Source organism: Corvus moneduloides, chromosome 14, assembly GCF_009650955.1.
Source record: "Corvus moneduloides isolate bCorMon1 chromosome 14, bCorMon1.pri, whole genome shotgun sequence".
Taxonomy (NCBI): domain Eukaryota; kingdom Metazoa; phylum Chordata; class Aves; order Passeriformes; family Corvidae; genus Corvus; species Corvus moneduloides.
The window spans coordinates 8,954,650-8,968,768 of NC_045489.1; the positions used below are offsets into that span (position 1 = coordinate 8,954,650).

The window sequence follows — 14,119 nt, forward strand, 5'->3', positions numbered from 1 at the left end:
TGAGCTGGACACAAGTCAGACCTGGACTGAAAGCAGTGAGCTCGAGCCAGCCCCACACACCCCTCAGGTCGACTCACAGGTGACAGCAAACTCACGTACCAAAACAGAGCTGTCTGCACAGACAGACCCTCGGTGAAAATGATGAACAAATCAAAAATATCAGTGGATTTAAAAGAACCTACTGCAATCTGGCCTGGATGAGAAACTTTTTCAGGCTTCTGATGCAGCTGCATGTGGTTCTGGGACAAAACATTCTCTGCCTTGGCCAGTCCTGGATTCCCTGGGGGGTAAAAAAACCCAAAAGTGTCTTTTTTTAAGTGTACATGCAGTGGGTGAGAGAGCAAGACAAGCACACATAGCTATGACCCAAAGCAGATACCAGTCTCTGCCAACAAACTTCTCTTTTCTCTTCGTTGCAAACGAAAATCTCATTCCTTGTTTCTCAGTGGTTCTGGATGCTGCAATATTACGTACGTAAATTGATACTGGTGCAATTTAATGCTGCAAGGTTGCAATTTAATTTAAGACAAGCAAACCAAACCCTTGGCAACATACTCCCACTGCACATTAGCCACAGTTCCATGGAAAGGGAGCAAGGGAAGAAAGTGAGGGCATCCTAATCCCTTCCTCTGATCCTCTTCCTGAGGAGAGACAGCTCGTCACATCAGCAACTGCTGGTCATATTCCAGCACCAAACAGCCACGCAGCTGTATTCCTGTGACTGCAGACAGGGGGCCAGGAACAGAGTTGAGGAGCCTGAGCCCTCCTACACACCTTTGGGAGCAAGCGGAGGTGCTGCCAAGATTTGGCCCTCATAAAACTGTTACACAAAAACAGTTCAAAGAGTCTGATTATCTAAACCCAACAGGGCTGAGGGCAAACAGCTGTGCTAAACTGCAAATCTTCCTGTTAAATGTGGGCCCCCCTATTGCCTGCAAGCACTGGAAAAAGCAAAACAAGCCTTGAAGGGATGCTCTGCACACAATCCCTGACACAAGAGAAGGGAGGGAAAGCCACTGTACCCTTGCCCTGCTCTGGGACACACTGGCCAGCTCAACACCTGCCTTTTTCAGCAGTTTTTCCTATGACTACCCCACTGTTACCAACAGGAGTCCATGCAGGTTAGGGGGGAGAATTCAAGCTCACACAAATTAGGATTCATATTTGGTAATTTAGATAGTTTTATCACAACGGTTTCATGTCTTCATCCATTTTTCAAAGCTTTCAAAACTCAGAATTCCTTACTGGTCAATAAGCACCTAAGCAACTCAGCAGAACTAATAGCTTTAAAGTATTTATAGCCCTTTCCTGTCCAATTCATTATTCCTGTGGGTTTGGGAAAGCAACAAACTCTATCTGAAATGCCATATGCCAGAACTAGCTGTAATTTAATGACACTTAAGAACTCAAGGAGACAGTTTAAACCACAAGGGAGGTTTTCTATTCTTTCCATTGCTGGTGAGATTTTTGTTTCCCCATGCCAAAATAGCACAGGAGTTACACATCACATGGACCCTGCAAAATTCAGCTGGGCTGTTGTTGTTCAACTCTGTTATTCAAACACAAAATGACATAAGAACAAAAGAAACAAAACCCAAGCAATTTAAAGTGTGCTTTGGATTTCTCTCGAAGAAAAGCTTCCTATTCTGTGTAGCTAGTAAAAGCAAAACTGGCTTGATTTTGTAAGTGTAATAAATAAGCAATTTGTTCCTCATTTATGAAGGGCTTTTAAATTAACAATCTAAACCTCAATATAAAAATAAATGACCTCATAAGCTCACAGGGGTGGTTTCAGAATATTTTTGCATCCACCCTACTTCGACTTGGGCATGTGCGATTCCCCATGATCCCAATCTTTAGTAGCCAATGTGGATGTTAGGTCTTGTGACACACCACGGCTTCACAAAGGGCTACACAAGAAACTGCCCTGCAGCTGACCCACAGAAAACACCTGTAGGAATAGCAAGAGAGGAAAAAAACTGTCCACTTTTCCAGTCCCCATCTGCCAGAACCTCAGGAACCAGAATCTGTACTGCAACACAACCACAAGCAGGCCACTGCATTCCTCCACCACTACCAGTGACAGCAAAGGAGCTTACTAAGCTGTACTTTGCCTAAATCAGATGGTTTTCCTTTAAACTTCTTTTGCCCTTTTTTCTTTTTCAATTCCATTATCTTTCTGCACATAAAAGGATACTGGAGGAATATTTCATAATATGCTGTAGAGAGAGACTTACACTTCCTTTTGCCACTACATTATTAGAGTGCAGAAATATTAGTGTACATCAACTGCTCAACTGTATCATCTTATCAGTGGGCAGTGTGAAGAGCAGAATTTGGCAATGGGTGAACATCAGTACTGAATTACATCTGTATGTCTGGAACGTTGGCTCTGCTGAGTTTCAATTGTGTCACTAACTGCAACATAAATTATTTTTTTTCAATTCTTAATTGAGGCAATTCAAATTTTCCATATGAAAATATATTCATAGTCACTTTTCTGACTCAAAAGAGGAAGTGCTTATATTTTAGGAACACGGAACCAAAAAAATCCAGACGGCTTTCAAAAGCCTCTCACCAGAGGATGTCATTAAAAGGACATATCCCATTTGCAATGCAGAACTTGACACCCTGCAGAAGACCACTTCATGTGATAGGAGGTTAGTACATTTTGACTGATGGATCTTTGACTTAGGAATCACCTGAGGCTGACCAGCTGCTCTGATGAGATCCCATCTCCCACTGCTTGGTGCCAGGAGTGTTGCTGCTACTGTTTAGCTTCAGAGCGTGTCCCCTGGGGGATGACTGATGAGTATTACTAAACAGAAAGACAAAAAGCAGATCAGACTCATGTGCAGGAACAGACTGGAACAGAGCTCCTGGGCCACCAGATTGAGCTCCCTGCTGTTACAGTACGAGATCATATTCTGGATAATGAAAAGTTTATCTTCACTGCTGCTCAAAGCAGGGCCACCCAGTAGTGAGAGAAGATTGTGGAGGGGAGTTTCCTCTGGGCAGTCATTCTGGGAGATTACAGAGATTCCCAAGTCATTACAAAATATCCTTTTATATTACATCTCCCTTGGACTCTTCAGACCTGCGTCAGTCCTGATTCCAAAATCTCACGGCTTTTACAACTCAAGAGAACTGCTCCACTACCTTCCTAGAAGATACATCAGCAGTCACTTATCAGTGGAGAAAGGAACGCATTGAACAGTAAAATAAGTTGCCAAGCCAGTGGTTCAAACAGAAACCCAGTCTCAGAAGCCACTCGTAACACTGACAATTACTTACATGTTTCTTTTCTGCTTTGCCTCCTGTAATTCCCAAGTGCAGAAGATTTAGGGCTTGAGTTCACTTGAAAGTTATTTCAGACTATGTTTCTGACTCTGGCTCATCAGAAATGCTGCACATCACTGTGTTATGTCAGGTAAATCTGCTTCACTTTCCAGCCTCTCCAACACATTTTGTTCCCTGATTAGACATCCAGTGGGGGCTGCCCTTTACTGCTAAGCTCTAGACATCCTTGGTCTTTTCTTCAGGGATATGAAAAAAAATACACCAGCCTTAAGGGCAGACTGCCAAAATTGTCAAGATACATCTACAGGCGGCCTGTTCAAGCTACTATCAGGCAAAACAAGCACCACAAGCTGTAATTAGAAGTGCCTGTACAAGGAGTTGAGGCCAGACTCCCTCTCACCAAAGCACCCAGACACCTGACTTTCCTTTGAAACCAATTCCACTGGCAATGAGGTAGAGCATCTGCCAGATACTTTAGTTTTCCTCTTGACAATAAAGCAGCATAAAACAATTAGTTTAAGCATGAAACACAGTATAAGCACAGTGTACGTATGTAAAGTATACAGTGTAAGTTTAGTTTTAGTATAAGCATAAAACACTTTAGAGCTTACCTTGAAAGGCATCTCTGATAGCCAGGCTGATCCCTGCTGTAAAATTTTGAAGTTGTCCTTTCTGGAACCTTAAGGATTTAATCAAACATTTCAAGGCTGCAATTGATATTTTAGATTTAGTCAATAAACCTAATGCTTATTCTGTATCAATGAAAAGGCTAACCAACAGAAATGAACAATGGTTCAGTGGGACCTGTAGGGAGGTATTCCATGATATCAGCACTGAAAGCTGCAAGTCAGCAGCAGCTGCTTCCAGTGTGCTCCAAGCCTTTCAGTCTTTCAGGGTGCAGACAGAAAGAGGTTTGCACCTTTACTCAGAGTCAGCATCATTCTTGGTCAATATTTAAAGCAGACAGTGAAAGGCATCCGCAGTCACTGAATGCAGCTTTCCACAGGTGGTGGATTACCTTATGTTGCTACCACAGGCTGGGGGATGGGACACACACGCCCCCCAAGTGCAAAGTAATAAAATAAATACACACATGGGCATATGCATTCCTGCTCAAATAGTCTTGGACTTGTTCTTAGAAATTCTGTTAGAAAGAGAAATACACCATCACCTCAATTGCACAAACTAACAAGCTTTTCTGCAACAAGACAGATTTTTTCACCAAATGGGCTGCTACAAATACCGGGTCTAACAAAACAGGTGTTTTCAATCACAGATCCTGCAGATATTATATGTGTGCAGATATTATGCACATACACATAAACCCAGACCACCAACCTGCCTGTAAATTTGCATTTTTTTCCTAGACTAATGTGACCCAGTTCATGTACAAACAACGAGACTTTCAGAGTTTTGCGAAGTGCAGAGGATGGATACTAAACAGAGCAGTGCAATCAACCCCCAAGAGTGCCAAACACCCCGAGTTTCACCCACCTTTGGGGGCTGCTCTTCGCTGTGACTCGTGTTCCAGAACACGTCGTCCTGCCCGGGGCTGAGCGGTGCTGTCACCATGTCTGATAGGGAGCTGCTGTGGTACACGTCCTTATTAGCCCGGAAATTCTCACACTTGAAACAAACCAAACACATGTTGAATTGCACTTCCCTGCCTATGTAACAGGTCGCAGTCTCAACAGAGATGGCTCTGCTTAGGAGATTAAATATTTGCTAAGTGTAGCAGGAGTACTCTGTTTGGATAGAGCCCTAATCCCCTTGTTCACTGTGCAGTGAGTTATTCATTTCCAGCATGTTAGGCACAAATCTTCTAAGGTGAAGAGTACAATATAAAGAAATAGTAAACAAATCTATTCTCTGTATGTGTGTGTGTGTATATATATATATATATATATACATACACACACACACACACACACACACCTTTCTTAAATCTCTAAGAGAAGCAAATAGGTCACTGGCAATGCACAGGGAACTAACAACCTGGATGATGCAAAAAATGCTGTTGAGTAACTACATTTCATTCAAACCTGGATGATGCTTCCACTGCAGAATTTCCATAGCCTAATCACTGTGGGAACCCGCCTCCCCTAACTCAGATGTTGACTTCCAAGCTATTCTTTGTATGCCCACCACCAACCCACAGTCAGTGGAAGCAAACTGCCAGCTGCAAACACTTTTAAGTGCTCCAGTGATTATGAGGGGATCCTGGTCCTCCTCTGAAACAAATTTTTCAATTACTTGAAAAAAATAAAGAAAGAAAAATCGAACTTGAGAATGCAGTAAGAAAGAATGAAATTATGCCCAGACTACACCTTCATGGGTGGTCAAGTCCAGGTGATCCCATTGCAGCCACCTGTGTTTAAAACATACCTCTAAAGGTGTCTAATTAGAGCATTAGGATAGCAAAAACCCCAGTTATAGCAAGGGAAGGGGAAGGAATCAAGTTACTTCCTTACAAAGTCTTCACTCCAAGGGAGCAAGAAGTAAGCAGTGCAAAACTCAAACTGAAATATTCAACATTTGGTCCTCTGATTCTTTCTATATGTAAAAGAAGAGATCTACACACTAATGATCTGCTACACCAGTGTCTTCCAAAGAGGAAGAAACTCAGAGCTAAATGTGTCAGCTGAGAGTACTGCGTTCCTGAAATGAGAAATCCTCTTGGACACAAGACCAAGAGAGAACACACAGAAACTCTGTCTGAGCTGGGCCTGTCTGCAGGGATTGCTATGCTAGAACCAGTTTGATATTACAGAAATAGAAGAAGTATTAGAGAAATGTCTGAAGCTGTACCACTCTGTGCTTCACCTTGTCTGATCTCCCATGCAATGTAAGGCCAGGGCTCTCTGGGAGGTGCTTCTTTCTCAAACACATGGCAAGATCAGCACCTCCAACACTTGGAGGCCTAAGAATGAAGTCTGCAGTTTTTGTTTGAGTCATCGAGGTCAAACTCCTGTGTCCCAACTGAGTTACTGCAACTTAGACCAGAAGCACCTGTAGCACACTTTCCCAAAAGAATGACTCAGATGAGTATTTTATTGATTAATCAGCCCAAGTTTATAAAATTCTCCAGTTTCTCCATCCTAAAAAGTAAGTAACAGTAACTGGAACTTCACACAGCTTTTCAAGAAGATAAAAGGATTGTGAACTCTCTATAACTGCACAAGACTAAATTTCATGGGAACAATGTTCAACGTCAATTAAATATTGACAGGCAGTAATTCTAAAACTAGATAAAGGTGTCAAAGATGTCTCATTGCAACCTCCCATACAGTACTGCAAAGTCAACTGCCAAAACCAGTCCTGAAAAGTTCACGTAAATTATTCAGGGGGTGCTTTTCCTGCCTTTTTGGGACAAAATGTTCTGTTGATACTCTACAGAAAACAGCTTTTTCAGCAGTTGTAACATCTCATAATCTATGTCCTTTCAAAATACCTTTTTGTTCAACACGATTATCTCTAATAATAGTTTTCAGTTAACCAGAATTATTTGAGTAGCAAAGTGTTTACCTGAAGTGATCCACTGTAGGTACAGAAACAGGTTTTGTAGCAGGTATATTATTATCAGAATATAGGAGGATTTTCTTTTCCTTGCCACTTTTTCAACAAGATACATATATTCCTTTCTAAATTACAGCCTTTGAGTCCTGCAGATTACCAGAAAACTATTTTTGTTTACGAGCATGGATGAGCTTTGCTGAGTCATGATATAAGTGACTGAATGAATCCAGACTCTGCCCAGTACACTGGTTCCATGTAAAGCCAGGAACAGACACCTGCTTCCACAAGCAAGCCAAAACCATCTCAGATAACCCCCAAAATCAGGGTTTGATATTCCCCTTAGGTTTGTATAGGGAAAAAAATTTAAAACCCCCACCTAACAACGATTCTAAACGATAGAGATTTGAACCTTAAATTGTTTTTCTTTTAAGTAATACCTAAAGAACAGCAGCTCTCCTCATGCACAGAAAGCACTGGTAGAGAAAATGTTACCTACTGCGTGTCTTCGAACCATAAATGGACACATAACTGAGCTAAGGAAAAGAACACTTCGATCCACGAAATGGTAACATAAGGTGATATAGCACAAAAGACTCATTACCAGAGTTAGTTTAAAACCATTTAGAAGCAAGAAGCTTTAAAAAGTCAGGCTGCACTGTTTTTTGGAGGACGCCCAAGTTACTCATTTGAACTGAATCTACATAGAGGAGATAGATTTAGTGCAAGTGTTCTTATGAAACAGCATAAGGAAAAAGAATTTCTTAAACTTCTGAGCAGATGTGCTCTGGGATACTAGGGCAGTCCATGGCTTTACCACACAGCTAGCTCTTGTAATATCGTTAGTCTTCTTGTTCTGATTCAGTCACATCATCTAACACAATAGAGAAGATCTACCTAGCAAATCCTATAGGTAAACCACAAGAGTTAATTAAAAATGGAGTTCATTTCAGATGTGAGCTGAATTTTTCCACTAGTCAGGCAGCAGGAGATGCTGGGCAGAAGATCAGACTCAGTGACTTTGTTCAAGAAGCCTCCGTGAAATTCTGCAGGCAATCCAAAACAGCCTATCCCACACAATCCCGCCACAACCAGCGAGCCAGATCTGCTACTGTACTGCAGCAAACACAAACCTGGTACAAAGCAGGTGGAATTGGTACACTCTGAACAGGTAGTATCTCACATTTCCCTCAGCAGATTGGATGTAAGGCATTGAGAAATCATGCTCCTTTCACCTCAGGAGCTGTGTTCAGTTTTCCAGCGAAATAACTCTGAGAGAGATTTGGGCATCCAGGATGTGCCACAATATATATCACAGAATACAACGGTTGAAAATAAGTCATTTTTGTCTGAGCAGAGCAGTGATGGCAGATAATCCCTCTCTGACAAACCTGTCTGGAAGCTCTCCAGTGCAGCATCTGTGATGAATTCAGCTTGCATTTTAACTCCACAGTTCACTTTTATTTTAAATCAACAAGGCACCCACATACTGAACTTCACAAGTATATTGTTGTGTCTTCTAATCTCCAGGTGACTACCTGACCCATCACTTGTATCGCCCAAACACCTCATCCAGTTACAGCAGGCAGCAGGTCCAAACATGCTGCCATTAGCATCAACAGCTGCTCCCAATCAGCAAAGGGAAAAATAAGCCTTCAGGGGATTTATAAATTACCCACTGAAGTTCATGTGGTCTCCATGTGAACACAGGCAGCAGACTGGCTTCTCCCTATCCACGCACACCGTCAGTGGGAGCTCTGCCTTGTGAGGGGGTACCAGGGCACCTCCCAGCAGGGAGGGAAATCACTTGCTGCTATTATCCTTAAGTAACATCATACTCTAAACAGCATATTTTTTTTGTAGTGTAGTTTCCAAAAGGAATGTGAAAGAAGTTGGTAAAATACTGCCTCATTCCTCACCACTCCCCTCAGCAGCTGGGAGAGATGCTACAAAACAGGAAAGCACTAACAGGATGCAGAGGAATGATCACTTGTCCCAGGTGAAGCAGTCAGTCTAGAACAGAGCTCCTCTCATCCCAGGAGAGGCACCTTAGCAGGGCAAGGCTATCCTCTGTACAGCTACCATACTCCTGCAGAATCCCAAATGCCCTGCAATAAACTACGGATGCTCCCACTGCTATTACAGGGCTGAAATATTTGCCTCAGGGAAGCTGCCAGCCTCTGCCCAAGGCTAAGATACAAATGCCCTTCTTGTAGACCTTGCAACAGCTCTCCAGTGATGTGATGTTACAAGCCAGGCCATCAACTCAGCCCACTTACAATACTTGTGACTTGAAACAACAAACAGGCCCTGGAAAAAAGGGATGTGAGAAGACACACATAAATATTTTTCCAGGTAAAAGCTATCAGGTGAAATGAGGCCCTTCCGCTCACAACATCTGTCTCTGGTGATTTTGCCATCATCACCAAACAGCAAAGCAACCTGAACAGGAAAGGCACAGGGAGGCTTTGACGCAGAGACACTAAGAGTCTGCTTTTATCCACCTTCCAGACTGGCTCCAGGGCACAAACCAAAGCAGGATAGGGGAGAGCTGCTTCCCCATATCCTGCTGGGGAATTTCAATTGCTCCGGTATCTGCTGGGAAAGCAGCACAGTGAGCTGGAGGCAATCCAGCAGAGTCCTGGAATGCACAGAGGGTAACTTTTTAAGGCAGGTCATAGGCAGCCCTGCCAGGTGGGGTGCAATACTGGTTCCAAGGGTCACCAGCACAGGGGAGCTAATCAGTGACGGCAAGGTTGCAGGCAGCTGGGGCTGCAGTGATCACACACTGGTGGAGTTTACAGTCCTGAGAGTATGGCTCAGGCAAAGAGCAAAGTCAGAACCCTGAATTTTAGGAAAGTAAAGAAATTCTTACGATGAGGGGGGTACAACACCAGAGAAGGCTGCCCAGGGAGGCTGCAGATGGCCCCTCTCTGGAAACATTCAAGACCAGGCTGAACAGGGCTCTGAGCAACCTGATCTAGTTGAAAATGTCCCTGTCATGGCAGGGGGGTTGGACTAAGTGACTCTTAGAGGTCCCTTCTGACCCAAACCATCCTATGATTCTGTGACCTTTCATGCAGGATGTTCACCTGAAGCTCATGCCAAGCAAAATCAGCAATGAGTTTAAGAAACATTTAGGATAATACAACATGATCTCATAGTAATAACCCATAATTACAGGTATGCTCAAAGAAGTATACAGGCCCACACTGCTGCTTTGGTCAGGCAGTGTGACATGCTCTGAAAGCAGCTGAGCTGAAACCAATAACCCATCCTCTGCAGTCTGACCTTCCCTCTTTGACTCCTTGATCCAATGCAGAATGAGGCCACAAGATGCCACAGCAGCACACAAACAATGCCTAAGCCTGATGTGAATCTCACTCTCCTGTGGGTAGCACTAGCTAAATCCCACAGAAGCAACTGGAGAGACGGATACAAAAACTACATCCATCCATCCACCCATCCATGCATCCAGGAGTCCAGCAGAAACTGAGAGCTGCCAAGAATAAAACTACTGCTATGACTGTATGTCCCCTCTGAGGGGATGAATGAATGCAAAAATGAAATACTATGTAAAATGTACAGGCAATGAGATTATTCTGGCCACTGCACACTTTCAGAATAAGTGGAGATAGCCAGGCTAAATGAGTTGTGCTCCCACTTACAGTAGTTTATTCCATTTTTACTTGCTGTTTGGTTTTTCTTCTGCTCACATATGCTTACAGTCTTTTTCACAAGAGACTGGAGAAAAAAAACCCTGCAGCCACTTCCAAGCCACTTCCTTCATGCGCTATGAGTAGGATGTTGAAAGGAAACTCGGTTTTTGGGCACATTGTGAGAACCATGAATCACCTCTTCCAGAACTGGTAAAAATATCAGGAGTTAAAATGTTTTGAGAAAAGGATTCCAATGGAGAACTTCATCAGAGTGCTTTCACTGCATAGGTACTGTTTAGATCCCACTTTACCTCTAATACTGGAAGTTTAAAAAGACTCAGACTTTCTGGGCTCTATCCACAGGCAAAATCTGATTCTGCATTGCTACTTATTGTATCTCCACATACTTCCAGATTATTTCAAAAGATCACGAAAAATCTTGATTGTTTACATGGTTTCACTTACAAAAAATTTTGGATTTGGACTTGTTTTGTGAAGTGCCATATACACTTATGGCACCATATAAATAATACATCATCCAGGGACTGCAACAGCACTGTCACTCAGACTTTGTGAAACATCTGAGAGGAGTCTCATGGAATCAACAATCAGGCATCAAGGATAAAAAAATAACTGTTATCTAACCCTGATCTACAGTGCTTAAGTATAATTCCACATAGAACTCAGCAGCAGAGGCGGTACCACAAAACCTCTGAGCTGGTTTGCACAGGCCTCAGTCATTTGTGCCAGAAGCGAAGGGGATTCTGTTTCTGATGGGTTGTCGTGCCTAAAACCACCCCAGGCCCCTCCTCCCCAGCTGGGGCAGCAGTACCTGCACTACCAGGGCTCTCTGTGGTGCGGGGGTGCAGGGGCTGGAGCTGCTCCCGGATCCCATCCTGGGGTGTGGAGTGGCCTCGCGCCCCAGCACCGCTGGCCACTGCGGGGAGGGCTGGATGCTGTCACTCTTCTTTGCTCGGTCCTCGGCCTGGGAAGGACAAAAGCAGCAGCACATTGCACAAAGAGCCCCAGGCTTTGCAGGCTGGATGCTGTCCCATAGCAGCACAGAGCACACCACCTCTGATGGACCTTCCCACCAAGGAGGACAGCCCTGGCACAGTACAAACCACTATTTCCTCTCCATTTGCAACCCTTCCTTTTCCATCAAGCTTCCAAGCTGCAGAAAAGAGAAGGGCCTGAGTTTCCACCTGTTGCATTCTAGGCCACTCCTTTGGAGACAGGCTCCTTTGGAGGAATCATCTACTCATACTTACTTATCTTTGACAACATGCAGCCTGTTTTGATGTGCATTTATTACCCCCTTCCACAGCACTGACATTACTGCATGTTGCTTTCTACCTTAAAACACTTCTAACACTCTGTTTTTTGGTGTGTTACTTGTACTGTGAGAAAGACTGAGGAACATGATCTAGAAGGAATAAATTTCCTGAGGGCATTGCTCATTACAAAAGTCTTTATCCTGTGGTTTTGACCCCACTACTCTTTTCAATTCTGTTCAACATGACTAATTCTCATTCTCTAGTGTAAATCTTGAGCATATTCTCTGATTCAGTAGCCTGGAAACAGCTCTACACAGTAAACTAGAGATTAATGCCATAAAAATACCCTGTTATCTGTGTTGGGGTGGGCATTCTTAATGGTATCTCTCAGTATATCTAGATGTTTGTGCCTGTATCAGAAAGGCAAGCATATTCTTAGCCCAGCCTAGAAACTGCTGAGGACATGGAAAAATGATTCCACTTAGTCTCACAGATCCCCACTGTGGGAAAAAAGAAGACCAAAACCTTTAAAAAAACCCCCTTATTAAAACAAGCAACAACAGCTAAACACCATGAAATTCTAGCCCCAGTGAACAGGCTCTTGACGCCACATTTTCATTACCTGCAACTTGTAATAATAAAAGGCAAATTTTACCATAAGCAAGAAAGAAAATGTAAAAGCCAGATATGATAATTCACCCCCCAGCTCTGTCCTCAAGGGGAGCTTGCATGAAAGGCTTTATGATCCAGATGCAAACTCATGCAGGTGACACTTTTGGGCTGCCAGGACTGATGCCAATTGCCATCCAGGCACTGAGCTAGTGCAGTATCAGCCTGAGCTTGGAGTCTTTGCCTGTCAGTTCCTTCACTCTGGTGCCGGTGGGACCAGATAGAGCACAAAGTAAGCTCCCATCTGGGCACAGATGTGCAGGGCAAAATTGTCCTGACCTGCTGGGGACAAGATAAGCACAATGGCAAAGATACAGAACTCCCAAGAGTGGGTTCTGCACCCCCAAACATTAAACCTGAGGCTTTGGAGGGCTTTAGGATTCTTTGTTTTTAATGTCTCAATGAAACAATAATTCTCGAGGGTTTCTGTGTATAGATGATTGGTTCTAGAAATGCCACTGACCCCTAAAAAGTACAAACAAACTCACTCTTGAGTAGGCTACCACTGTCCCCAGGCAGGTCCCTCTCAACAGAGGAACAAACACTTATCTGGATAATGAACCGGAGATGATCAGCATCAACAAGAGCAAAATCACTGACTTATCCCTGTTAAAAACAGTTACAACTTTAAAGCATTCTTAAATTGGCGCAAATAGTTACGACTGCTGACAAAAAAGTCTCAACCAAAGAATGCAATCCTGTACCACCAGTTACCAATTTAGTGGAAGGATCTGTGACTTCCAAGAAGTTCTGAGATTAACTAATAATACTGTACAATATCCTTAAAACTAGAATACATTATGGTAGCCATAATGACAAAAGCCTCATGCTGTGAACCTAAAAAGCAACTAATGTGCAACTAATGATAATGTATTTCACTACTAAATTAAAAGCTAACAGTGACTGCACACTAAATTCTGGAACATATTTCATTTTGCTATCAAGGAGTTATTTACAAAACACACGCTAAAACCAGAGATGCGTATCTAAGACAGTATTGTATTGGTTTTTTGTCTTCTAACTAAAATAAAGTAGAAAATAAATTAATCATCTGAGCTGCATTTTCACCCATTAAAGACCTAGCAAAGGCAAAGCTCTTCTATTGACTTTAATGTTGTGTATTTAGCAAAAGCAGCTTACTTCTCTGTCCACACTCAATTTACTCCTCAGCTGGAGTAAGACCCAGCCCTCCATCATCAAACAAATAGTGATTTCAAGAGCAGTTCATTAAAATTTCAGTAATGATTTGTTTCGTCAGTCAGTACAACAAAGCCTTTAGAGCCAGGGCATTTGTGGTTTTGACAGTTAAGTTGTACTTCAAACAGAATTACTCTTGTTTTCACAAACTGCTCCTCTAACAAGGAGCTTAATATCTTTTATTCTCCTGACTTCATGTTGCTGCTTGGCTGTTTGCAGACTCTATTCAGTTACTAAAATTCATCTTTTCACCAATCCTAGCAGTTACATTTAACTATTTATCAATACAGGACATTTCAGCTTATGGAATAGTTGCAGCACACACACACAAGAAGATGACAAAGATGGCATGTGCTTAAAGACAGCAGCAAGGTGTTAAGAAGCTGCACTCTGCATTTCTCCTATTTACATGTGCATGAGCTTTCTTCATGTCTCTGCTTGGGCATTTTGGGAAGATACTTTTGCCATGACTGCAGAGAACATCACATCCACTCTTCTACTGAG

General features: G+C 42.9%; 1 protein-coding gene across 7 annotated transcripts in view; it reads right to left on the bottom strand.

Annotated features, from left to right (window-relative positions):
• NRK (Nik related kinase) overlaps positions 1-14,119 on the bottom strand; it is a 90,956-nt gene that overhangs the window by 25,335 nt on the left and 51,502 nt on the right. For 6 of the 7 annotated variants that reach the window (XR_004242976.1, XM_032123560.1, XM_032123562.1 and 3 more), the window contains 5 exons: positions 11,305-11,457; positions 4,795-4,926; positions 3,912-3,979; positions 2,703-2,818; positions 183-280 (listed from right to left, as the gene is read on the bottom strand). Coding sequence is in view for 6 of the 7 variants with exons in the window: in XM_032123560.1 (XP_031979451.1) it covers positions 183-280; positions 2,703-2,818; positions 3,912-3,979; positions 4,795-4,926; positions 11,305-11,457 (567 nt within the window). In the remaining variant the exon portion in view is untranslated. The remainder of the gene's footprint in view (positions 1-182; positions 281-2,702; positions 2,819-3,911; positions 3,980-4,794; positions 4,927-11,304; positions 11,458-14,119) is intronic. The other variant, XM_032123564.1, reaches the window with a different exon arrangement.